At 39.8% G+C, this 27,275-nt stretch overlaps 1 protein-coding gene across 1 annotated transcript in view; it reads right to left on the reverse strand.

The window, feature by feature from the left end:
• Nucleotides 1-3,013: 3,013 nt before the first annotated feature.
• Nucleotides 3,014-27,275, reverse strand: part of LOC139741191 (neuronal acetylcholine receptor subunit alpha-10-like) — a 94,411-nt gene continuing 70,149 nt past the window's right edge. Inside the window, exons 5-9 of the mRNA XM_071651783.1 lie at nt 23,869-24,049; nt 20,371-20,533; nt 17,886-18,083; nt 4,798-5,005; nt 3,014-3,371 (exon numbers count right to left, since the gene is read on the reverse strand). Of these exons, the coding sequence (XP_071507884.1) occupies nt 3,014-3,371; nt 4,798-5,005; nt 17,886-18,083; nt 20,371-20,533; nt 23,869-24,049 (1,108 nt within the window). The remainder of the gene's footprint in view (nt 3,372-4,797; nt 5,006-17,885; nt 18,084-20,370; nt 20,534-23,868; nt 24,050-27,275) is intronic.

The raw sequence follows: 27,275 nt of genomic DNA on the forward strand, positions 1-27,275 counted from the left end.
ATCGTTATGCCACAACCCCGTGCACATTGGCAACAATAACTACCACAAAATGCAACATGAAGCAAAGCTACCAGCTCTACACTTTTACAAAGGTGGCATCTTGGGGGACAATGTCCGGAAGTATTGAATTGAAATATGACCGACAATGAAGAACGAGCTTTAAAAAAAAAAATCAGCGACGAGACATTCGTGTTAGGGATGAATAATGTGATCATGGAAGGCAATCCTGCAGCGAGGGCGTCATATATATTTTTTTGTTCCGATCGCTTCCGATCGTGTCCGGTCTGGACCGATTGCTTCCGAAGTCCGTGTGTCGGCACAGCGATCACACGTGACCCTTCATTCAGCTAACAATAATAAGTAATAAACGTGAATGTTTGTGTCCGTTGAATCTGCGCATAACTGAAATGAAGCTTGCCTCGATGATTCTTTAAGCAACGATACGAAATATCGCATGAGTACCACCGCGACCTATACGTCTCCAATTTCATGTAAGCTTCTGTGCTTGCGCCAACGGAAAAAAAAGCCAATTAAACAACGTATGCGCAACTTCCGCTTGGAAAACAAAAATATAGATAACATTGAGGGATAATTTCATAACATCATTTACGCAATCAAATAAATCTAGCATGACAAACACATCATTCGTTCTAGTCATATGTCATAATTATGTGCGTGGGTCACTTAAGCTTCTCAGTCGACCACTATACGAACAGTATGAGGGGTTGATGGCTGTAGGCCCTACTGATGGGGGAAGATGTGAGCAAATTTCATGGATTTTGTGAGCTTGTATTGGCAAAATACACGAATTTTTCATCCCGGATGGAGCCGATGCTAATACGGACGTCCCGATGTCTTCACGTATTCTCCCGGAATGAGTACGGAGGCAACACGGAGTAGCCGGTGCCTACAAGGAAGGAATACGGAGGCAACACGGAGTAGACGGTGCCAACAAGGAAGAGTTTGTATTGATTTTCATTCGTGATGTCCGGGATGAAAAATTAAGCTAGCTTAATTTTTTCCGCGGACATGCCGGATGACTTCAAGGAGTCAACACGGTCATGCCGGAAACAGTACGGATGATCCCGGATCGACGATCCGTGGTCACCCGTGATGCGATCCGTGAAAGTGTAAAAGGGGCTTTAGTAAGCTATGTTGTATGATTATCATCACTGTCTAGTGGTTGACTAGAGAATACAAGTTATATGGCCTCTTCAATTTCCAGCGGTGAGGGAAGCATTTCAACGACTCGTTTTCCACTCCACAATGCATGATGGATCACGGAATCGGCATGCCGTATACCCACTTTCTCTATCAACAAAAATAGTCTGCGTCTGTGGAAATTACCAGATGAATGTATCTTCTTCTTTTTTTTATTCACTGAATTGTCGCCATTCATGAGAGGATAATGATCGCGAGTAACACGTGCATTTCTGTTGGATAAATGATCCTCTCGGTTAATTCTGTGTAGGCCTACTCATACGACCACTCTCGCTCGTGCCATGCAGTACCACGATGTGTGCAATAGCATTATACATTCAGGAGCTCTTCAACGCATGGATATTTCCTTCACTCGCTCGAGCGCAGAACGTCTACAGGTTGCCTCCTATGGCATGTATGGCGACAAATTCTTTGTTGCACCCTTTCTCTTATGATGACAGAGTAGCTTATTACAACCCATCTTTGCGGATGGAGAACGCAGAAAAATGAAAATATCATAATATCAATATTAATCAATCAAAATCAATGTTCTCAACGATCCCTCACGTTGAGTTCTTCCCTGGAATCCAAATTCGTATTCATTATCTCTCGGATACCGGAAAGAATCGCTCGTTGAAGGGCACTTGTGCCGTCAAAAATCTCAAAAGCAATTTTCTTGACGGATGGAAACCGTCCCGGGAGAAATGGATGTTATATGGCTCGGATTGTCGTTGCTACGTAGTAACTGAGTCATTTCATTTGACAATGGACCGATTCATCAATTACAGATCATGTAGCTATACCCAAAAGTGCAGTCTATCTGCTAAATATATCGAGTGTTTGATATCAACGAGACAAGTAGTTATCGAAACAGGAGTCATTGTTATTGTTCATATCAACTATTGTATCGGAATTGTTTTGAAAAATTGCCCCGGCATAGTATTCATGGTGTTTGCTATTTGGTTAATATTTGAAATCTGAATGTAGTTCTTGTTGTTGTTTTTTGTGGGTAGTTTTTGTGAGCAAAGCAAACATTATTCTTTAGTACCTTGGATTGTGACATCGGGTCGTACACAAGGCTTTCTTTGTTTTATTCCAGCTGAAGTAATTATAATCTCTTTTAATGACAAATTATTTCCAAATCGCATTGATTTTCAATCCCAACTTCAAATATGATTTTGCTTATTTTTCAAAAGAATGGGGTAAAATGGAATTGGTTGTTCAGTAAGTACCATGGGCCTATGCGTACAGTGTGATGTTTAAGTTGCATTAGTGCATTTTGGTGTCATTAACGAGCGATTAAAAAAAGTGAAAAGCACATCCATCTTGAGCAAGACCTCGTCATCATGAACGTCATTATAGATACGACAATATAATATGATAACGAGTCGGCCCTAATTTCTCCTCCTTTCTTTACATCTTTTCCTCATGACCACTAATCGCGTAGTCCTCAGCATTCTCGTTGTCATATCAGGAGAGTCTGAGCAATACATAAATGACAAGCTTCAAATACATGGTTAGGATTTGACTTTTTTCTTTGTTTATACTTTGCAGCGTAACCGTTGATAAGACAGTCTATGCACTGACGGTGACAACTCTACCATGTACGCCACAGGTGGATGTTTGCTAGCTTTCCCCCACAGGGAAACGCTTTCAGAAACCTCTCGACTCGATGAGCCCATTGATCCGGTATAGAAAGCAAAGTCTTAGTCGATGGGATCTTCCTGCATGAAGCTAGTTTCTAATTTCAACAAACACCATCCAAGCTGCGGTCGAGTGATCAACGATTTGTAGGAAAACCGATTCCCCTCGCTCACGGTTGTTTCAAATCCCAGTGTGGCATGGCGATGAAGATGATCATACAGTACAGACACTCGCCGACAATGATCATGGCCACAAACATGCCGAGTCCCTTGTCGAGGGCGAGGGCAAACTCGCGCCACAACATGGCGTTTAGTTCTTTGTTCCGACTGTCGCGCCGGTGGTGCATCCGAGCCTTCATCTGGAGCTTGTGGTCGATGAGTTGCGGCTCGTAGAGCTGGCTGTTTTCGTTGTCGTGCACCTCCTCGCTTCCGCTGTCGTTGCCGTGGGTGTGGGCGTGGGTGTGCGAGTTGCTCTGCCGCATGATTTGGGGAGCCTTGCCGTTGGGGCTCTCGATGTTGTTGTAGGTCCTGATTGGGGAATAAAAGTAACGTGTTTTGTTTTGTTTTGTTTTTTAACAACAAAAACCAAACCAAACAAAGTATTACACACATACACACAAAGGTTCTGAGTGTTATCAGCAATATCAATCTATCGAACCATTCGAAGAAGGAAGGTCACTCTAGGAAAAGCAACACATTTTTTTTTTTTGGCCTTAAATGATGGACACATGATATGGGATTATCAAACAATATAAATCAAACGAGAGCATTGACATGTACATTGATTAGATGCATCTGTAATCCATTTGTAGAAAATATAAAGAAAGACTTTATTCTTCCTTATTTCATGGCCTGTAGACTTTCACAAGAGGAAACCTACCAAAGTTGCTATAAAATGATACGCATAATGGCACGACATTATTTGGACGAGGTGAATAAGACTTGGAGGTATACCTGCTTTTCCTTTTTTTTTATAACTGTGGTTACAAACCCTATGAATATGGCACACGTCTTTTAAAAGAACATTCATCATTAACGCGTATTTTATCTTAGCATTGTCACTATCACGGGCCCCAGGCGACTAGCAATAGTCAGCAAATAGTATCAACCAGCACTGACCAGGCACATTGTGCCAATACGAAAAGTAAGTAAGTAATTGACGACCTGTTTGTAAATGCAGTAAACAGGTTCTTTAAGAATGGTGCAACCGCCCATGAACGAGTTTTCCAATTTAGAGCTTTCGAAAAAAAGAGAAAGCTTTACACAATGTTCCTGAGATGATCAAAGGAAACACAGTACTAAAGAGGGAGAAATATAATTATTATCAGCAATGAGATTTTACGCTTATTGTGCATGGCTCATCAGATAACTATTATGATGATAGACTGGAATGTTACGGCGTGATCATTGGTGATAGGAGGATTCAAAACGTGACGTAGCAACCCTTTGCTCTGCCTTATTGGACACCAGACTTTGAGGGCTTTGTCAGGGTTTCTCTTTTGAAATTTTGAGGAATTAGTCGCATTCTTCATGTTGGCAACGGTTGAGGAGACGATAGCAACATGACGCAATGCTCACTGTTTCTAAAGTCATAATGTATAGGTCCAATTACACTGAAGCGACAATCATTAGCTGTAAAGCTCTACCACCAATAACCATTAACATTCTGCCATAACTACAACAGCTGTGATCGTTTTCTGCCTCACTGATAATTTTGAGACATGAAGAACATGAAGACTATATGATTCGCGCGACTGTCTAAGTTATATCCTGAGGGTGCAAAAAGGAGCTAAAAACGGATCGATTAAGTGTTGAGGTAGTTGACCTCTGAAAGAGAGAGAATGAGAGAGAGAGAGACAGAGAGAGAGAGAGAGAGAGACAGACAGAGAGAGAGACAGAGAGAGAGAGAGAGAAGAGTCTTTCAGACAGAGTGGTAATAATAAAAGAAGCATACTTCGTCTCCCTCGACGGGTTTTCGGCAACGGTTACCACCTCGGGGAGACTGTGTCGTCTTCTGCGGAGGCGCTGCAGACGCCGGATGATCATGTATCGTAACCACGAGGGCATTTGTCGCTCGCCGCCCGTGTGGTAAATGCGGAGGACGATGACGGCGCACACGACGGCCCCGCATCCCAGGGCGATCATGATGAAGAAGAAAGTCACTGCAAAGAAAGCACGGGAGAAAGGCAATATTGCTGTATCAGCAAACACTGTGCTATTGAGATCACTGCGCTCAGTTACACGATATTTGATACACTCCATCTACATTGATTGTTGCTTAAAGGGATGGTACAGTGTTGGTAGAGATGAGAATTGGGCTTTTAACTTTTTGCGAGATACCAAGAAAACACTTATGAAATAGTACAGAGCATACCATTTTAACAGGAATTCAAAGTTTATTTGATGAAAATCGGGTTTGGAATGACTGAAACATCCAAACACAAAGTCAAAGTCAAAGTGATCGTGATAAAAGGTGGGTCCCACACTTTATTAGAATCGCTCTGTTTTGGATATCTCAGCCATTTCAAAACCAATTTTCATCCAATAAACGTTGAATTCCTCATGGAATTACATGCTCTTTCATATTTCATAAGAGGTTTCTCATTATCTCACCAAAAAATGTTAGAAACCTGAAATTAGGTCTCAACCAAAACTATACGATCCCTTTAAATAATATGCTTAGTTGGCTTTTATATTGCAATTGTTAACAAAACTCTTCTCTGGCTTCCACCATGCATCAAAACGTTGAAGTCATAGACTCCTATCAATTACGGAAACGTGTCTGCACAATGTTTCTTGCTCGTCTATGTAGACACGAATGGAGGGTAAATGTCACTGACATTTTCCTTTGGAACATCTTCTATTTTTCTTTTGAAATTTTTCCTCTGGTAATAGTGGTGGTGGTGATGGGAGGGGGGGGGGGATTGTCTGGGATTGGTGTAGGGTACTGACTCTGGTGCTTTTTTTTTCTATCGGGGGAACTTTTGTTTTGTGTATCTGTAGCTCATATTGTAGATTAATCTTTGTTTACCTTTCCTATTAAGAAAATTGACATAATGAGGATGACTACTAATACGTTTGTGTTTTAAGCCATAACTATGAGTTATCATTGCATCTTGAGCATTATAGATATTTCTTTCTCATAAGCTTCGAGCGTTTGACTTTAAAACATTTCCTTTTCCCCCCAAAGGAGAAATGATATGATATAATGAGAAAACACTGTTATGGAATCACATTTTCAGGGTTCACGCGTGTGTGGGTGTGTGTGTGTGTGTGTGTGTGTGTGTGTGTGTGTGATTGTTCGTGTGTTTGTGTGTTTTTGTGTTTTTGTGTTTGTTTTTGTGTGTGTGTGGATCAAAAGGATAGTAATGACAATGGAGATTATCTCGCACTTGAGAAAACAAAGACTCTTACACACACAAACATACAAGCCAGTAGAGCTCTGTGGACCAAAAATGAAAACGTCACATTTGAGATGATGAAGGCAGTGACCACTAACTGAGCCGACAAGACAGCATCTAGATGTACTTTCTACATCTGATGTGCATGTGCGTGCGTATGTGTATATGTGCGTTTGTGTGTTTTATCGCAATCTGTTGTATAAAATGCATTCATTGGAATCAAGATGTACCAATCAATTGAGAGCCATTTCGCCGCAAGACCTAAATGAACTCTCTTGTATATGACAGACGTCAGTCACGTGCTCAAGGGTCTAATAATATCCATCTCATTGAAATCAGACTTTTCAATATAATACAAAGAAACAGAAAAAACAACATCAGCAACATGACGGGAGAAAGCAACCATCACTCAATTGCGAGCCTGGAAGTCTAAGTACCTAAATGGACGCATTTCTGTATTTGATGGTGAATTGTCCATCGAGAAGTCATTTTGGTTGCTGCAGTAGTACGAGGGCCATGGTCACTTACTTTCCTCCCCCCTCCCCCCCCCCCTCCCCCATCGAGTCATCATTGGTGTACAGGAGCTGTTGACAGTTTACGCTTTGTCTGTCAGACGAAAACCATTCAAACTCCAATTTTGAAATATATTGCTTTCCCTATCAAGAATATGCTTTATTGAAATATCTCTTACGAATTATAGGCAGCAATATTAACAAATAGTAACTAACAAAAACATTTGGGAAAGGGGAAGCTTTTTTTTTGATAAAGTGGAAAACCCACTTTTTCCATAAAAATGCCGACTGATGCATTCAATTTTGATTCAAGTTTCCCTCGACTTCAGAAAAATTTACGTTTTTTTTTAAATAAAAAAGAGTAGAGAATATGTGACTACTTTATACAAACTTCAGCACAGTATTATTCGATTGCACCGTCAATTATAGTAAAATGAATTCGAGGTATACACTCTTGTAAGTCAAGGTAACCAATGAAGAAACATATTTCAAAAACAATAACGACAATAACAAGACAACCGTACAGCCTTGTTACAAAGTCTCTTATTTCTTTCATGGAAACGAATCGTTAATTATACTGTAAATGCCGAGAAAGCTTCGGGGAAAATGAAATCACGGAAACACAATATCATATCTTGTATTTCTATATGATATTGAAATGCTTTCAGCTTTCAGCCAGAGACCGATGCACAATGTCCACCTATGACCTTTACTACACTTCGATTGGAAATTCAAATAGGAATTTCTGCCGGTTCGCTGTCCATGTATGCCATATATATACTTCGCATACAGTCTCTTCCAGTATAGAACTCCAATGTATTTTCATTGCACATTCTCGATTTCAATAAAACTTGGTCATAAATTGAGGACACCGTCCAGTAGATCACAGCAAAATGGAGGAAGAACTGGTAATACCACAACCTTGCTTTCCTGAAGTATCAAATTAGGTTAAAAATAGAAAACACTGGTCAATTTAATATTGCCGCAATGTTCGATACCTTGTCACACTTATACTAATGCCATACCTGGGCACTAGGAAGCTGCAGTAAATCGCTAGCATGGAAGCAAAGAAGTACATGACTATTTTGATACGTAGATATTTTCCATGCACAAATAACAACAACTGAATGTTTGGTTTTTTTTTTTTTTTTTTTTTTTTTTTTTTGGGGGGGGGGGGGGGGGGGGGGTTCTCTCAAAGATCACCAGAACTCCAATATGTGCAGCGGGAAGTCCCCTGCAGCCTCATTATTTCTTGATGGGAAAAATCATGAAAGCATGATGGTTGTCGTAGTCCCAAGAACGGAAGAGGATGGATCTGATTGTCCTAACTCAGCTACAAAGGGAAAATCTTTATGTTGAAGGTACTGGTAAAACTGACCATATAACTTCAGTCTAACAATATGTTTTTTAGTTCTTTTAAGCCGTTGACATTGCAAGTGTTATCCTTTTAAAAATATGCTTATTTTCAAACCTGGCATTGCCTGGCGCCGACATATTTCTCTCATGTACCTAACAGCTAAGAGTAATTGTGATTACGAGGACAGCTTGAACAGTACAGGTTTTTAGTCTATTTTTAGGACACGAGTAACATAGTATTCACGTATAGCAATAGAGTCTTTTAGAATAACCATGACGTAAGAATATTAACCATGTCTATATTAAAGGGATGGTATAGTATTGGTTGAAGTGAGAATTCAGCTTTTAAGTTTTTGCAAGGTATTCAGAAATCACTTTATGAGATGTTCAGAAGCCTACAATTCTAAGAGGAATTCAAAGTTTGTTTGATGAAAATTGGCTATGAAATGGCTGAGATATCTAAAAACAAAGTAAAACAAAGCCATCCTGATACAAGATGGGCCCCACCTTTTATTAGGATTGATTCGTTTTGGATATCTCAGCCATTTCAAAGCAAAATTTCATCAAGTAAACTTCGAATTCCTCTTAAAATTATATGTTCTTTCATAAATCATAAAAGGTTTCTCATTATCTTTAAAAAAAAATCATCATTAAAAAATACTAAAAACCTCAGACCCCATCTCAACCGAAACTGTCCCATACCTTTAATATACATTTTTTTTTCGCCTTCTCTGCTGCATTGCATAATGACATCTGTGTTTGTTAACTCAATTTACATTATTCAGTTGTTATTAGACACGATCATTCATTGAAGAAGTTGTGAGATATACAGAAATTGACAGGTTCTTTTTTTCACGCAAGGTATATATATATATATATAGGCCCTATACATCAAATGCCAGTTTTCTAATCACAGTCTGTGTCTTTTTTTCTCTTAGCTCACTGAAGTTAACGCTATTATGGTTTTACGGCGAAATCTCTGCATCTAGGACTAATATTTTGAAGTTACTATGCAGATCAACTATGTTACACACGTAGCTGCCTTAAGCCTCACATTGACATATTGGCACCCGAAAGTAGGTCGTTGTTTTCTCACAAAATACTTCTTGTATATATTTTCGTGTCTATGACCGAGGGCTGTGGCATTTTGCCTCCATGTCTCTGCCCTGGTAAACCTTTAATAAATTGAATTTGCTGATGAAGTAATATCCCATCGGGAATACATTTTATGATGACGCGCCTACGCAAGACCGACACAGCAAATTACAAAAGCATCAAGTGTGGTCATGCCTTAGCCATCATGATTATTTTGTCGCACGAGCTTTTTGCTATGCACCGAGGACATCGCATTTCTTTATGTGAAGGGTCATTTGCTCGTCATCACTTCTGCAAAATACTTCAACATTACACAAGTTGTATAGAAGAACACACATACACACGCACACACACACACGTACCTTAAATCACATCGTATAATGAAACTTCTCAGGATGGCGCCAAACTGTTCCGAAATTGACACAAAATGGGAATACGATTATGGAATTTTTAATTTCGTGCGAAGTTGACCCCGAACTTGGTCACAATTAAGGCAATCGACAGCTGAAGTGAGTACGATGCCAAGGGAAGGTCATAATGGTGGCGTCTGAACCACGCACACAGTCTATATTAAGGGAATGGTATAATTTTGGTTGAGATGGGGATTCAGATCTGAACTTTTTGTGAGATGATTAGAAACCAGCTATGAAATATTAAAGACCATACAATTCTACGAGGATTTCAAATTTTATTTGTAGAAAGTCCGTTTTAAATGGCCGAGATATCAAAAAGAGAAAGAAAACAAAATGGTCCTGATCAAAGTTGGGTCCCAAATTTCATTAGGACCTCTTTGTTTTTTGGATATCTCTGACATTTCAAAACCAATTTTCATAAAATAAATTTTGAATTCGTTTCAGAATTATATGCTCATATTTTATCGGATTGAGGTTTCTCATTATCTCACAAAATAAATAGGAAACCTAAAGCCCCATCTCAACCAAAACTACACTATCCCTTTAAGATGTCAACCTTTATCAGCAAGTTTACGCGAACGGGACACGCAGATTTTGCCAAGGCCCACGAAGTTTAATACTGCTGGAGCATGAGAAACTGCACCGAGCACCAGCGGTCACGCGATGACTGTTCAGATGCCCTCATTAATGGCCCAATGCTCAGAGCTGCCAAATTTGAACATTCATTTTTTTTCAATGTGGACAAAAAAAAGTCTTTTTGATGGCTGATGGAGATTTGCCATCTGTTATTTTCTGGTATATCCACGTTGTTCCAACTGGTGGCCGAAAAAACAGAAAGACAAAAGGGACACCTTCTGAAGTGACTGAAATTTTCCCGTCACCACCTCATCCTGTTAAGTTTCAATCTTCAATTTCAATTTTCAATTTCAATTTTTCAATTCCCATCTATATTCATATTTCTCATGAGAATGGCATAGAAAAAATATGCAATACCAAATTGCAAAACATAAATTCGGTGAAATATCACCTGAATGCACAACAGTCTGTCTCAATATAAACACAAAGGTCTGTTTGAGGTAGTGTTGGGCTATGTTCGAAATGCGAGAAATATGATGGAGCCTACGTAAAAGCAAGCTTGTTCAGTCGTACAACGATCAACGTCAATGAAACTGTGCCGTAAATTCAGGTGTTTTCGATGAAGGGAATTGAAGTTGCCAAAAAGTATACCCTTATTTCATTATGCTTAACGTGGGAACCGTTGTTTTATGAAGCATGTTGTAAAAGAGTTTCAAACTGACCCACTCTGAATGAATTAAACACTATGAATGACAAAGCTCCTGTAGGCTTTAATGTATGCATATAGTTTTCGACACTGTTTAAGTTTGATTTATCTCTTTACCGTGTTTACTGGAATCCAGCTTTGCTATTGTTTCTGTCTTTAATAACACAAATAAAGTGCGATAAATCAAACATCAATTGAAATCTTGAATTCTGGCTTATTGCAAAACGCCTAAATTAAGATATTGGTGATCGACTTTGATAGGGGCGGGTCGGAAACAAGCAATTTTTAAATTGATACATACACACAAGTATCTATATAATCTTTATTTATTCTATTTAAAGTGTAATGTTCAGAATTGGAAAGAGTTAACAGGTAAATGTTTTATTTATCATCCTGAATAGAACCGAACCACGTTGAGCAATCTCACTGCAAAACTCAGATGTGATTGTCTCTCTTTGCTGGTGAGTGACTTCGCACACATTTCACTTGTTTACTTTACAATCGAGAATACAGGAATTCTTGAACAGTTCGCGCTCGCGGCACAATTAATCATCATGCAGTTTTGCAATTCATTCGGAAGTAATGCCGAATGCAATCTCAAAGTTTCCCCATCATTTCTCATTCTCCACACAATTTTTTTTTTCTCAAAGGAAGTATGTTCTTCGTTGGAATTAAATCCCGAGTGACCCTGCTCAGAAAAAGGTTCTCGTCATGTAGCGCGGCTTGGACAGTACGGGCGCTATTTCCGATTGACGAGTTTTCCCTATTCTAACTGTGCTTTTTAAAAACCTTGGAATTCTTGCTTAGCCGTAAAGCACGGTGTTCTAAATTCGTCAACCAGATGAGTCATGAAACCTGACCGACCTATGACTCAATCAGACATTAAATACAAATCATATATACGATATTTACATGAAAACAAAACAAACTTTTGGTTGGCTTATCACATGAAAAGGTAGTAAAGCGCCCAACGTTCCGCTGCTTCTTATGCTGTCGGTTTTAAAACTTGACCATCAACCGTGATATCATACGATATCCCACGTGCTTATAATTATTATGATCATGACATATCAACATGCCAGGCACTTAAGCATTAATGTCTTTGATGAGGTTTATAAGGTCTCTGTGTGAAGGAGGGGGAAGGTGGAGAAATGGGTTCACGGACATAACTTGGGTGGCCCACAATACAGTAGGATAATAAATGCTATGTGAGACAATAAACAGAACGATATGGGCTTACGATGATTACTGACTGCTGGCATGGATGGTAGGCTTCGTATTGTGTCTTGGGGGTACCTTGAAAGGGGGCTCGGCTTTAGTTTGATATAAACATTTGAAAGGGTGGTGGTGGTGGTGGGGTGTGTGTGGGGGGGGGGGAGGAGAAGGTGTTTGTCTACGGCAAAGAATGCAAGAAGTTAACCGTGTGATTTTCAGCGCTCATGTATCGCAGTTACAACAATAATAATGATCGATTGTGTCACATAACATAAGAAGACCCTAAACGTAACTTTAACAAGACATTGGAAACGACGATGTGTTATATAGCGTGTAGTTACGATATCGAAAGACCTTTCTTGTGGTCTCTTAACACCTCCTACCATAACTGGAACCAGTAGATTATAATGACTCGATGATGATGCGTGCGTTGTTTCATGCCTAAATAATAATGCTATAAGAGTGGCGCACCACTTCGCGTGAAGAAGCGTCACAACGCAGACTAAAGACGGATGGAATCTCTCCCCGTCTAAACAGCGAGGAGGAGAGATGACAGAAGCCTTTCCAATCCAGCGTGCTAAGACTCGTGCCGGATAAATAATCGTATCGCCACGGGATGAATGTTTAAACTCTGCTGACATTTTGCGTGATGTTCTCCATTGGCCTGAACTCGTGGCGACATGAAAACAAAAACTATTCCCCATGTTATTCTATTGTTTTTGTTGACATTGTACATGCCCAAGTGGGTCATTCTGTGTGTAAGGTGGAAAACTTCTAAATGTCCACAATGTTGAGACAATCTCAGGGGCGTCTTTTTAAGGCATACTCTTCTATTCTGTGTATAATATTATATATCTATACTTGAACTCAGAGAATCGTTTGATTCAATCTTCATTGGATCGAAGAGATGGAGGGGGTAGGAATCACACTCGTATTACGTACGGGTACTTATCATGGGGGTGGTTCTCATTGCAATATGACGTAGTTGGAATGAGCTTGAACTCAGTGTATACAGTACGTCTCGACAAAGGTTCATGCAGTGACGTAATGGTGATGGCATGGTTTCAGGTCCAGCGTCTTTATCCACACCGAAGAAAGTATCGATATTAATCTGTCAGATCCCGAGTTGAGCGCTAGCCCTTGGCCATATAATGCAACTGCTCTCGGAAATATTGAGCAGATTTGAGCTATCACTGGATAAGAGAGAGAAAGACATGATGGATGTAGGGAGAGAGGAGACGGGGGTGGGGAGCAAAATAGCATCAAGGAAAGAGAAAAAAGATTTCGATATCTGCTGCAGGACGCATGTTTTCAGCCTAGCCCTGGGCCAATTTAAGCAGTGATATGAAGCAGAATCGTTTCCATTTCACGCGATCGATAGTTATGTTTCGAGGCTCACCATGATAGCTTCGTTTGCTGCTAGCAGGCATGCAAATATACGAAGCACAAAATACATCGATATGGATATATCTGAGGACAAGGGGGGAAATATATTCCAAACACACCACTGCGCCGTACAAACTAACCCTTGGGCGACAGAATTGCTTCGATCGTAACTGCCCAGAAGTGACAACAAATTGATTACGTTTTGATTGAATTTTCCATAGTTAGTTTTTTCCCCTTTCTCTTTCTCCTCTAATATCCAATGCGTTGATAGAATTAGATCGATTTGACGTCAAATTAAATCGCTGTAATTCAAAACACTGGGGATGTGTTATTACCACGAGAGAGTTTATTTCAGGTTCTCTCTCAGAAGTATGGTCTATTTTGGCCAGAGGACGATTCTTATTACGCCAATAATGAGAGATAAGACATAAATGTATAATTTCGAAAATAGAGTAACTTTGTTACCAGTGACGTAATGCGTGTCATCTCCCTCCTACTACAGGCCTAATAATATGAGTAGGTCAATATTCTCAAAATGGAGAAAATTATATCATAAAGTTTTAGATTGTTTAAAAAGGGGACTGTGAGGTGATCATGATTCCTCAAAATAAACTCTGCATAGGCCAACATCGCATATCAAGGTTTGACACTGTTCTTTCTGCCCGGCAACTGCACTGAAGCACGTGCATGAATGCGGGGTGCTTGTCGTTTCGTAGTTACGTGTTTCAGACACAGTTTTTTTCGTTGCCTGTAAACAGTTATAACCAATTACATAATAGTGACATTTTACATGACTGGAAGATGCGTTTGGTCTTCATGTCACCTGGGCAGTGTGTCTCTTCAAGTGATGTAACTAATAAGTTAAACTTAAGAAGCGACAATTAATTGTAGCGATGAGTTGCTGTTCAGTTTCAACCTATAGCACACGACTTCAAAAGTCAATGAGTGTGGCAGAATCATACGAGGCAATAAAGTAATGAATACTTTTTACAGCCCCCCCCCCCCCCCCCGGCAAAAAAAAAAAAAATCCAAAAAATTTAGACCTTCATCAACCTCTTCTAAGAAAAACGGCTGTAGATTTATTTCCTTGAATTGGAATGCTTAATTTTTACACACTCCTGTCACTCTCATTCATTTCGTCTAGGAACTAAACCAAACACAAACGAATATGAACAACTGTTGAAAGCCGGGGTTGAAAGGGAACAACTTCCGATCGCTGGTGGAATGATACCAACCAAGGTCGGTTCTGATTACTTGCTACAAGTACACTCGGGTGTCATCATAGTGCAGAGAAGACGGAAAATGGAGAGTGGAAATGACGATGAGCAGAAAAGAGCAAAAGGTGAAAAAGGTGAAATATTGATCTCAATCGTACGTCTGGTACATCTAAAAGCACATCAATCTCAGCTGTGACAGTCGATTATTGTCTGCGTCCGTTCCTTTATGATCGCTGATGAGCCCTCTAGCTCCATACCCCCCCCCCCCCTCTTCGAGATGGTATCCCGTTCTGATGCCCCTCCCTTTTTCGACATCACCAGCAGAATGATTCATAATTCATAAGAAGACAAACTATAAGAGATGAGGATAAGGTATGTCGAGCATATAAACATATATATGTTTATGTTTGTATGAGATCTGTCTGTCGTAGTGCTGCTACCTTCTGTCACCAACTCCCTGTTGGTGTTTATGCAAAGCTCAGTGAGTGATATTTTTTTCCTGGAACGATAGGCTACCGAGAGAAGCGTGCAGACAAGGCAATAGTGCACAACACGCGAATCCAGTGTTTCTCGCACCGATATTGCCTGGAAGATGCCGCGCATGTCGTCACGAAGGAGGAATGCCCTGCGATCTGTCTTGCAGTCCATCTTTACGCTGGATAGGCGGGAAATATTCTGCGAATATTCCTGACAAACACGAGTTTGGCATGGACCATAGTGATGACTGAAGTACGATTTTTTTTTACTGCATAACCCTTAGACATCAATGTTACTACGTCCTCTCATTCACCACGGAGGCCCATCATTCTCCCATCAGTCAGCCACCTGACTTTAGTTCCGTTCTGAAGCAGACAGGTATCGCGAAAGAAGCTCAGTCACGATCAAGGCCTATCTCTTATTGATTTTACGCTTTATATACACCTGAATGACAATTCAGTTCACTTAGTGAGTTTACATCTCTGAAATAATCATTATATTTGTGTTACGAGTCATCATCGAGCGGATATCTCAGCTCATGGACTGCCATAACATGAACAAAAGATCAGATGGAGCAAGATTTTTGCAGCCTCGTCAGAGGTGTACTGTCACGAATGGGTTTAACAGAGGTGTAAGAATTGCTAGATCATCCACTAACTTTATGAATATTATGATATCTGCATGTACAAATGATCGGGGCGTTGTATGGAGGTGACGACTACACCATCTTCACTAATTTTGGCGCCTTGTTTCAACTTTTTTTTCATGTTTCATGAAACATGTGGAGCTATATAGAGCTATAGCTATATCAATATTCTTCGTTTTAATGAAAATTCCTCTATTCAGTTAGTTTGATTTGTCTATATTTATTAGAAGCAATATCATTAACATGAAGTAAATTTCACTTTAATCGGTCGTTGCAGTATCACGTGTATCAATATCAGTGTAATCACGGGGCTCTTAAATCACTTCTGAAGGGAACTTCCAGGTCATTCAACGAAAGCTGGGTCGTTATTGCAATTACAATGCCGAAAGTCTCTCAAAGCTTCATAATTTCGGCGATTTACACATAACACTTGGGAATTTTCGGGAGAGGCGCTGCAAAAATGGAACAACAAGACACAGTCCTGGTGTAAGTAAATTCACTTTCTTTTCCGAGTGTCGAAAAATGTATCTATATCACTTGCATAATATATCTCCCACTCCATCCTTGGTGTAATTAAATTCAACCACATACCGTATATGCATCATAGGCGATCGTGTGTATACAGTTCGTTCCCTGTAGCTTGCAGAATTAATATATTATGTATGACAGCGCCTGGTTATGGTTGTCTTTAATTAAATGCGTAATTGAAACCCGGTGACGATTCATGTGGAATAAATTTTGTCTTGGTTTCCTAACCGTTGGGTGTTGTTTTGCTTTCATCATCCCCTCGGCTGGGTGTAACGGAGATGTAACCAGTACAAGTAACAGTGCTGTCCCTTCCGACTGTCTTTCATCATTGCTGACATCGTTCGATTTACAGTAGGACAGCGAGAAGCTATATTTCAGTTTTCCTAAAAGCGATTCCGTAATTGATATTCGCGATCTGAACGCGTTTCAGGCGTTTCGAAATTTCGAGCTTCAACGCTTGGGATCCGCGAAGCAGTTTGTCATACAAACAATTGCAAATGTAATGAACACATCAGGTCAATCAGAGCTAAGGCAACAGATATTTCTTGATGAGGACTTGAAAACTTTGCAAAAATAGGAAATGAATGTGATATATTCACACCTGATGATGGGCATACATGATAACTAGTAAATATAGATTATTGTCCCAGGAAAATACGTGCTACAAGGAAGAGCACAAAAAAATTGTACATATACACAGGTCAATATAATAGTAAGGTGGTGGTTGTGTGGGGGGGGGGGGGGACGACGCATAATGATGAGGTGAACCTCTCTGAAAAACCAAAGTGACCAGGAGATGGGAAGGAGTTTCCAATCTGGTAAGGGTTCGGATGGAGGTTTCTCTCTATGATAAGATTGTGGCGTTTCCTATCAAAAGAAAAAAAAATCCAGATGTAGTTGCCGCTTAGGAAAATTGTGAAAATCTCCCCCTCCCCCAGAGTAGTGTGTAATCATGCGTCCGCACGTTCACGTTCAGATTGTCCTAAGCGAACGTCAAGTCGTATGTTTGTGTGTGTGTGGGGGGGGGGGGGGGCGGGGGGTGGTGCATGCATTCCCACAGTTACGGCAGTGTACATAGGAATATAACATATATATTATAAGATAATTAGATTCTGTACTGTAACCACAAAAAAGTAGAAGAAATATATATTGTATACGAAAAGGCATATATCATTTATAACAGAAGCGAAACTTCCTTACAAATTTGTGACAGGAGAACATCGCAAACAAAGAGGTATGATGTAATACTGTAGTGAAGGGAGAAAGAGAGAGGAAAATAACCCTGAAACACCTCTCTCACGAGTAATGGCGATCTACAACGTCCGATTTGTGCGGCACAGAAAAAAAATATCGGGGAAAGGCATCCGTAAACACACGAACACATTGCACTGGAACATAAAAAAAAGAAGAGAAACAACCATCATAACTCGACAGGATTCCTTTTAGACCTCTGACGTCAATAATGCTTTAACGTCAACGATAAAGTAGGTGCATCCACCAGATGGTCAACTCACCTAACACGGATGTAGTGTCGCCAATGGGCGGCATGCTGTCCGCCACCAGCTGCTGGAATAGAATCATGGCCAACAGGTTGCTGATGGCCAGGGTGACTTTCTCGCCCGAGTCCGGATGGGACCAGAACGTGAGAGCCATCAGCATGGTGAGTAGCACCGAGGGAACGACAACTACCTTGGTGAAAAACGCGGACTCACCTGTGGGATGAATGAATACAAGAATACCACCTGTGATATAGGTCTTATCAATCTAAAATAGCCTCTTCGTTGTAAGCAGTGTTCGACCAGATGGTTCTACAATTATCATTACCCCCCGCATTGCCAGGTTCCGACTATTACACACTCAAAATGAGTGAGGAAGGACATTGTGGTTGATATACTTGTCAAGAGCAGCATTTCAGCAGTGGTGATTCGAACTAAAAACCTCCTGTTTAAAGTCCAGAACCTTATCTACTATGCCATACTGGCTGGAAACTAGTACCGGTAATGAACTCAACGATGACGTCACAAATGATCCTGGAGACGAAAATGAAAACAAACAATTAAAAAAATGATGAGGACAATGTGTAAATGTTAAGTATGAAATTCACAGACACAATATTCAAACGCACGGCAGTTAAAAAAAAAATCCTGAGCTTGTCATGATGAGTACAGAGACTTTAGGGACAGGAAAAGAAAATCTGTTTGCAGTTGAAGCTAAAGTTGGTAGTACTAAGAAACACTGAATGCAATGACTGACATGCTATCGTCAATTCCATATGACCACTCTCTCTTTCCAAAGAAACACCTTACAAAAAATAATAATTTGAAGAATTTGAAACCCATTGGCCCGAATTCACGAAGATGGTACAATCTTGCCCATGGTTTAAACCATGGACAATGAATAAAGACCGCAGTTTTGTATGGGACGCCAAGTGTCGCATGGCATATTTCGTTACGAAATCAGTCATTTCGTCGACGAAATGATCATTTCGTCTACGAAATGACTGATTTTGTAGCGAAATAGGCCGTGCGACACTTGGCGCCCCATACAAAACTGCGGTCTTTATTCATTGTCCATGGTTTAAACCATGGGCAAGATTGTACCACCTTCGTGAATTCGGGCCAATAGATTTAAACGAACTCTCTCCATCCTTTAAAAAATATAAAAAGAAAGAAAACTGTCTCGAAACTCAACACAATTAAAAGTGCAAGCAGTACAGCTCAACTGTATAGGGGCAGCTGTTTTTTTTTCTCGTTTGTTTCCTATCACAGAATCAACTCATACATTAAATATGGAAATGAATGGATGCAAGAGAGATATTATGGTTGAGCTATATCTTTGCCAGCAAGTTCCGCTAAGAATCAATATAGAGGGAAACAGGGAGAAAGGGGGATCACATATTGCATATAAGCTGAAAGCGCGTGAACATGACTTCTTTGAATTGAAATGTATGCCACGCTGACACTTTTGAATTCAAGAAAGTGTCATGACTGGCTAGTGAACCATTTTTTTTTCCCAATTTGAACTATGCGCATAAATATTTTGTACCTGTCGCTCATGAATGAGGCACGTTTTCAGCCAGGTGCTTGAATAATTCAGCATTATGTCAAAGCAATCATAATGCATGACTTCAAGCCGAACTGTCAAATTAATCCCATGTTAGGCTTTTCAAGACGAAATTAAAAAAAAAACAGTATATGGAATTCATTTATCATTTGTAGACTAATTTGCTCTGATATAGAAAAAGGAACACCTCCTGAAGAAATGTAGTTGAAAGAAAATAATGCTCATTAAAAAAAAATCTTTGATAAATTTTGTTTCTTATTCTCGTAACACAAGGACATGTGATCGTAATTGGCTTCGTATATCAATTCATTCTCGTGCAGTTACTTGAGAAGTATAGCAAAAAAAAAATATTAAAAAGAATGTATTTGCAGTCACACAGCCTTCTCTTGCATCTGAAAAATGGTTTTCATGCCCAAATCTTTTCGTCATTCCCTCTCCCTGAGACTGCTGTGATTTGAGCTTCGAGACACTTTCTTTTCCATAATGTAGTTGAACGTATATCCTTTAGTGCTACATTATCTTTATTTGATTTTTTTTTTGTGAAGGTTATATCGCTCGTATACTTAGGGCTTTTATGAAGTCTTTCATTCTAGGGCAAACTGCTGTTGCTAGACTTTTAACACATTTACGAGAATGAACTTGGGTAACTTGTGAGAAAATATGCAAAATAGTGCAGTTTGCACAGTTTCGTTAATATTGCTTTGTCTTGTTTTTATTCGTTGAGAGTGTATCCTAGTGAATCGTGTCTTTGTGTGTTAAATATTATGATTTTGGACAACGTATTTGACTTATATGCACTTTTTAACAACTAACTCTGTATTTTACGAACATGTGCCTTTAAACGCGTGTGTGTGTGTGTGTGGGGGGGGGGGTATCTAGTGTTGAGAAGGGAAGGGTTGGTGAGGGGTGAGGGTGACGAGCATGCGTCAAGCTTACGTCTGAGCCGAAGAGTGTAGCGGATCTCCGAGAAGTTGTGCGGGCAGCAGAGGTAAAACGGGCGGAGGTTACTGGCAGCGAAGGACTCCAGCGTCCAGACGCCATTTTGTGCGAAGATGTCATCGGACGTGTCATCCTGTACTTCGAACGTGTGGAACTCGACCTGCATCGGGTGCATAGACAAACAAGGTGCAGGAAGTCGTTTTCATTCTGCTTGCAGCCAACCGGCGTCCCACTGTCGACGCCGATATGCCAGGGGTTAAAGGTGTTATAGACGTTCTTCTTCCTTTCTAAATCCCCGATATACACGTCCCACTTTCTACTTTTACTTCTGCTTTCACTTCATAGTGAAATCGTTTGATCCCTTGGCGCGCTTTAATATAATTCCTTCTTGTTGGTATTGCTTACATCAGTTGTAGAACTTGTGTTTATCTTCCAAAATTGTTTATCACTTCTTGGAAAACCACTTATGGCAGTAGTATGGATTTCGCTACTCAGTGTGTTCACATGAAAACCACCCCATCATTGTTTTTGTATTCACATTTTGGTTCAAAGTTTTCCAATTATACATGGTGCTTACGAAGTGCAGCGCACAAAATAGGCCTTCATCTAACTTACACTCTCCCACTTACACACAATTCACAATCACATGGCATGAAGTCAGTGATAAACAGACCTCAGCTTAACGGCATGGGCCTACCCATACGCCTACCCGCATGCGTGCAAACATTAAAAAAAGAAGAAATTATCATCCCATAATTTCTAGCCTTTTCCTTTTCATGAATGTAGGCCAACACACGGTTAGATAAAGCTCTGCTTATAATACGGTCTAGCGTATTTTTTTTTTCACTTCTTTTAGGTATGATTATAGTACGCCATGTCGCCAATAAGTTATGCATTCAACATATTCAATTCAAGTCACTACAATTTAAGTGCAGTTTCTTTCCATTCGACAAAAGTCAAAACATGATACAAAGCATACGTTTCACAAATCAAATTGCTTTGACAATTTGTAAGAATTATGTTTAGTACAAGGTTATTCATAAAGAATGTTACAAAAAATTACAGCTTACTTGTATACTTTAAGATAATTACTGAAAGGAGTCATGAGAAATGTGGATCACTCAATGAAAAATGTGTAGATAATACATCATCATTATAGCAAGAGTATAACAGTTTAAATGTAATACAGGTAATTATGAAAACATATCGTAAACAGTAACTATTTCATATATTGCAATTAAGAGTAAGATATCAATGTTTACGGCCTAGACACTATTCATTGAAAAGTGTACACCAGGAAAACAATAACAGCAGTTAAGCAGACAAAGATTTTTTCTTTGTATCAACTGACAACTAATTGGCGTAAATCTATCGTAACTCTTTGAACTTCATCATTTACTGCTGAAAATCAAGATGTTAGGGACAGGGTGAGAGTAGAAAAGGTTAGAGTCATCTGCGAATAATCTAAATGAGAGTTTGTCTGAGGCAAAAAAAGAAGAAGAAATCATTGATGTGATTTACGCATAATGATGGGCCTAGCAAGCTTCCTCGTAGAGCACCATATTCAATTTCAATATAAAAGTCATTGACGTTTACATCCATCGGGATCTGTTTGATAAGTAACTCGCGAACCTTTTCTAGCATGACTAAACCTTTCGTGTATGCTCATGTCGTGACAGAATAGTTTGGACAAGAGCATTTCGTTGTTAATTGCATCATAAGCCTCGTAGAAGTCCAGGAAATGTCTGTTGTGTGTGAAACTGTATCAAGTACATATGTGACTTTTCTAACAAAGGTACATGTAGGCAGTGGCGAGTGCGTTTTGCCATGATTATTGGGAACACTGTTGTTATGGTAATGACAATTCCTGCACTGATTTGTGTCTTTTACTTTCCTTGCATACTTCATATCCATTTGATGCTGTGGGCCTACCTGGTGGAAACAAATACATAAAATTAAACTAAGGCAAGGCAAAATAAAACGCATGGAGAAAGTTGATCACTATCGTTATACAACATAAACCGATAGAAATTATGTGAGTGAGAACTATTAAATTGTTCTTGGAGTCGTCCCAGTGTATACCGAAACCATCTCAAGTGCAGTTTCCATCCTCCATAACCAGAAGACCAGTTATTCTCCATTCGCCTTCAGTCAGCCGATGAACGGCAATGTTCGATTTATTTTGCTTTTCGCAAGAGGGAAAAACGCCCGTTGGGTATCTGTGATGATCACATTAATGCTTTTAATCTATGCTAACGCGCGCACAGTTCTTGGAGAGCACTCGATTCTCCGATCAGATGACAACACGGTCCACATCATGAGAAGAGTTCTGCATCATGCATTTAGGTGTGTGAATAATCGCAGCCTCATCCCCAGATACTTGACAATGGCGACACAGCGAGTTGTTGGTGAAGAGCTTAGCGTGCAACGTTCGTAATGCCTTAGATCTATGTTAGTCGTTCTTTTTACCTTCGACGTAATACTCTCTGTGCACAATCAAAATAAATTAGATATAAGTCAATTATCCATCTTAGTGAATTAGTGGTGCAGTATTGGTTGTTCACCCAGAGCCTTGGAGATAAAGAGTATCAAGTGAATAGTCGTGCAATGTTCGTAATGCCTTAGATGTATGTTAGTTCTCTTTCTCCTTTGACGTACTCTCCGTGCACAATCAAAATGCATTAGATATATGTCAATTATCCATCTTACGGAATTAGTGGTGCAGTATTGGTTGTTCACCCCGAGCCTTGGAGATAAAGAGTATCAAGTGAATAGTCGTGCCTGAAGTCGCAAGAGGAGACTTATCAAGCTGGTCCATTTGCCTCTTGAGTTAAATGTTGCAGCAATATTCATACTATGGCCTCCTGATCAAAGAGACAACGTAGTTTTCAGAATTCCACTTTTTCAGTGCAAGAACGAAAGCACCGATCGGGAAGCATCGATTTTCCCCCCGTGCACTTTAAAAACTTTGGTCGAATTCCATCAAATTCCCAAAATTACTCTGTGCCAGTACATTTTAGGAGACCTCCGGATGATTTTCAGACTTTTAAATTTGAACAACTATAAATTAGTTCTACTGAGTACAGAGTTTCAGAGTTCATAGTGATTGGGCGAGGAATAAGAATGTTTTCAAAATTTAAAACAAACTACAATGAACAAGGATGATGACATGGCAGCCTCACCATAAGAATGCATGAGTTGGGGCTCAAGGAAGCAGAACAAAAGAAGAAGGCATGCATAGATTTCACATAGGGTGAGCATGATGAAAAAAGCGGTATTGTAAATGGAATTACACTGCTAGATTTCTGAAATATGTGAGGCTCCTATGTCATCCACACTGTTTAGTGTAATTTGTTTAAGGTTTTTCAGAGTATTGGTTTCTTTGCTCGAGAACCACAATAAATTCCACATATCTATATGTGGAGCTGTCGATTTATGTACTACATGATGTGAAAATATGAAAATCGTCCGGAATGCCCCTTTAAATATCCTTACCTGTGTTACGTCGGCGCTCCACGGGCCAAAAGTCAGATCGCACAGCTGTATATCGAAGGGAAAGTAGCGCACATCCACCTTACACGTGCTGGTCATAATGGCGGGGAAGTGCCAGTCACTTGTTCCATTGTACAACGTCAACACGTACGTCTCCTGGTAACTGATGAACTCCTTGCTGCAGCTGTGTAACAAGCAGACAGACAGACAGACAGATACAAAAACAAAATGAAAAACAATACAAAACAGCTGTATGCTGATCTTCTAATGTCTGACAAACCCCCCTCTTCTCATGTCGAAAAACGGCTTGTGAAACGCCAATGATACTAGTTCAGGTTCACTTACTTTTCATCCCCCCCCCCCATTTATACATATCAAATGCAACAAATGACATATTTTCTCATGTTTGAAGATAACTACATGATGAAAAGGGGAAAATTACCAGTTAGAATATGCGAAAGTGGCAAGTCATATCAAATCAAATCAATTCAAAATTCAGATTCAAATTCAAATTCAAATTCAAAATCGAATTCAAATTCACATTCACATTCACATTCACATTGGAGGCGATGCGCTCTTAAACATTACATAGTTCCAGTGCTGCTTATTCAAACATCTATGCCAATTTCAAATTTCAAATGTTGTTAACTCTACAATAGACGACAAAGATAATTCTATTGCTTTGACTAATGCTGCTTTAATCTTCAAAACGACATTTCATCATTTTCATTCTCTATTCTTCAGTATACGTCCATCGGTCCATGGCTCTTGTGCTCAAAGATGAAATGGGCTTATCAACAGGGAGCGCCATAACAGAATCGTTCGTTCACCTCATAAAGCGTGCTAAAATGCCTTTGTTGACATCTTGGGGAAAATACAAAACACTTCGCAAGCACTTGTATATCTAGAACGGCAAAAATAGGCTGCTCGTTTAGCGCAGACGTGTAGAAATACCTCTTGTCAATCATCTTTCAGGCAAATCATTCCTGCCCTTCCTTTACCCACTTCAAGTGAAATCGAGGTTAACGCGCCACTCGTTTGCCCGTCCGAACGGGGGCGCTGTCCCAGAGTGTTGTGTCATATTTGGATAAAATACAGCGCATGCTGGTGACAAATACCACTCAAGTTTTGAATCCAAACAGAAGAGCATTAAGCTTCCTGAAATGGAGTTTGGCATGTCGAAAAATGTGTGCTTGTTTGACATTTTGTCAAGTTTAAAGCGAAATATTTTGAGGGTTCCTTATACGTTACTAAATTTTCGTAATGTAAGGAGTGAGCAAGGCAATGGTGTACTCGAAATAAAATCTACAGTGATGATTAATAAAATGCTATCAAGAGTTTATTGGGAGTTTTATTCAAATCGACAGCAGCTTGCAGACTTGTCAATATTCGAGAATGTGAATTGAAGCCAGCTTCTCTGCAAGTTATAATACAATCTGTAATTAGTGGAAAGGCTTTATAGAGCGAGAGGGACCATCTAGAGTGGATGTGATGGACATGAGTAGTTGGGGTGCTCAGTTTAGCTAATACATGAAGTGGAATTTGACTGCAAATTGAAAAAATGATAATACGTACTACAAAACCCGATGAAAGTTTAAAACATATTTTTAATGTGTTGTCAAGTACGGAGATGTGATACAAAAATAACACGAAATCAAACCAAACCAAACAATCATTCAACCCAAATTGCCTTCTTCATTCTAGTCCACACTCAGGCGAAAGCCAGCAATATCAGTGAAGGATGTGACTTATGATACAAAAGAAAAATAGAGGGATAAGCTTATTTCCTCCGGTGGGGCTGACCTATGCCAATTGATTCATCCGAATTTGTCGGTCTTTTTTCCTAACTCGTTAACATCAGTCCATACAGCGGTATAACGTCATTGACTTATTCTCCTTATAACATCTTCATTGAGTATTAGAGAACACATTTGGAATTTAAGCTGTATATTATAGTTTACAACTTTCTTAAAGGACATTATTGATGTATGGGACACATCTTATCTCAAGTTTTTGTCTTTCACCTTTCTTCGTTTTTTTTTTGTGTGTGAATGTGACTGAGTTAGAGACGGACTTGCAAGGAGGTTGAATTCAGACATTAGAAAGATACATTCGCGTCTTGACTTGCAAATTTCATCCTCGATCCAAACATTAATCAATTTCACTTTGGAGGAAATGCGACTCGCAGGGCCCAATTTAACTAGTATTAAATTTCGGCCGTAGGTGTAACAAATACACACCTTGCAAGAAAAGGAGAGATTTTGCCACCGATACGCGGAAAGAAACGGCCCGCTGCACTCTTCGATAAAAGCATTACTTTCGATCAATCAACAAGTTCTGGGGAAGTGTATGTTGACATGGAACAAGGGGCTGGCCGTTAAGACAGCCCAGTAGAAATACGGTTTCTCTAGCGTTTCCTACACTGAAAATACAGATGTCATGAAGATAGAAGCTGTATATTTTCGGAGTCAAGCTATATGCGACAATTTTGTCAAAAGGGAAAAATCACCTTGCAACTGACCTTGGATAGCTAATAGTAAGTTAGGAATATGGAGATGATGGTGCCAAGGTAATACCAGTGCCCATAAAGATTAAGCGTAATGTGGAACAGAATGGTATTTTTTTTTTCTTATTGCGTTACAAGAAGAAAGGAAACGGGGACGAGGTGAGGGGACAATACCAGGAGGTGGAGAGGAAGAGAAGAAGAGAAAGAGAGAGAGAAAAAAGGCAAAATGGTGGTATTGCGTCTGAGTTTCTCCGTGTGTTCTTTAGCCAAATAGAAATGCAGAGACTTGGAGTCTCCAAAAACTCAAATAGCCGCGCAGATTGCATTTCTCTGGCCCGTGAAGACTGCATTTCTAAATCTAGAAAGCATGCAGCCAGGGCGTAATTTTCGAAGTGTGCTACAGGAAATCCGAATTTCCTTCACTTCACCTCCCTGATTACAGCACTCTGGCTGCTGCGATGAGATTCTCTGGGCCCGATTCCTTCTCTTTTCGTCGGTGACACTGTCAGGGTGACTGTCGGGGAGAGTTTCACACTCGAGGCACATTAAAATTGACTCTTACCATGGTCCAGTAGACAACAAACATCTTTTTTTTTTTTTTTTTTTGGAGATCCTGATATCGTCCCCATACTACCAGCCACGTAATGAGGAAATCATACACATGTTGTGTTCAACAGGCCGGAAGTACACCGGGCACACGTTGCCATCGAATTAATTGTTTCGACGACAGAGACAGAAATTAAAAGAAGATATCGGGAACTTTCTATTCTCTCCTATCTAACTTGAACATAAAGCAGAAAGAAAGCCTGGATAAAATCGTGCAAGTGGCCGAAATGCTAACATTTGATTGAAAAGATTGTTACTGTTTCAAACATTACTAAAGTTCATAATACCATTAAATTCT

This window comes from Diadema antillarum, unplaced genomic scaffold (assembly GCF_040938485.1).
Source record: "Diadema antillarum isolate AM-2024a unplaced genomic scaffold, OU_Dant_1.0 seq00000910_RagTag, whole genome shotgun sequence".
In the NCBI taxonomy this organism is placed as follows: domain Eukaryota; kingdom Metazoa; phylum Echinodermata; class Echinoidea; order Diadematoida; family Diadematidae; genus Diadema; species Diadema antillarum.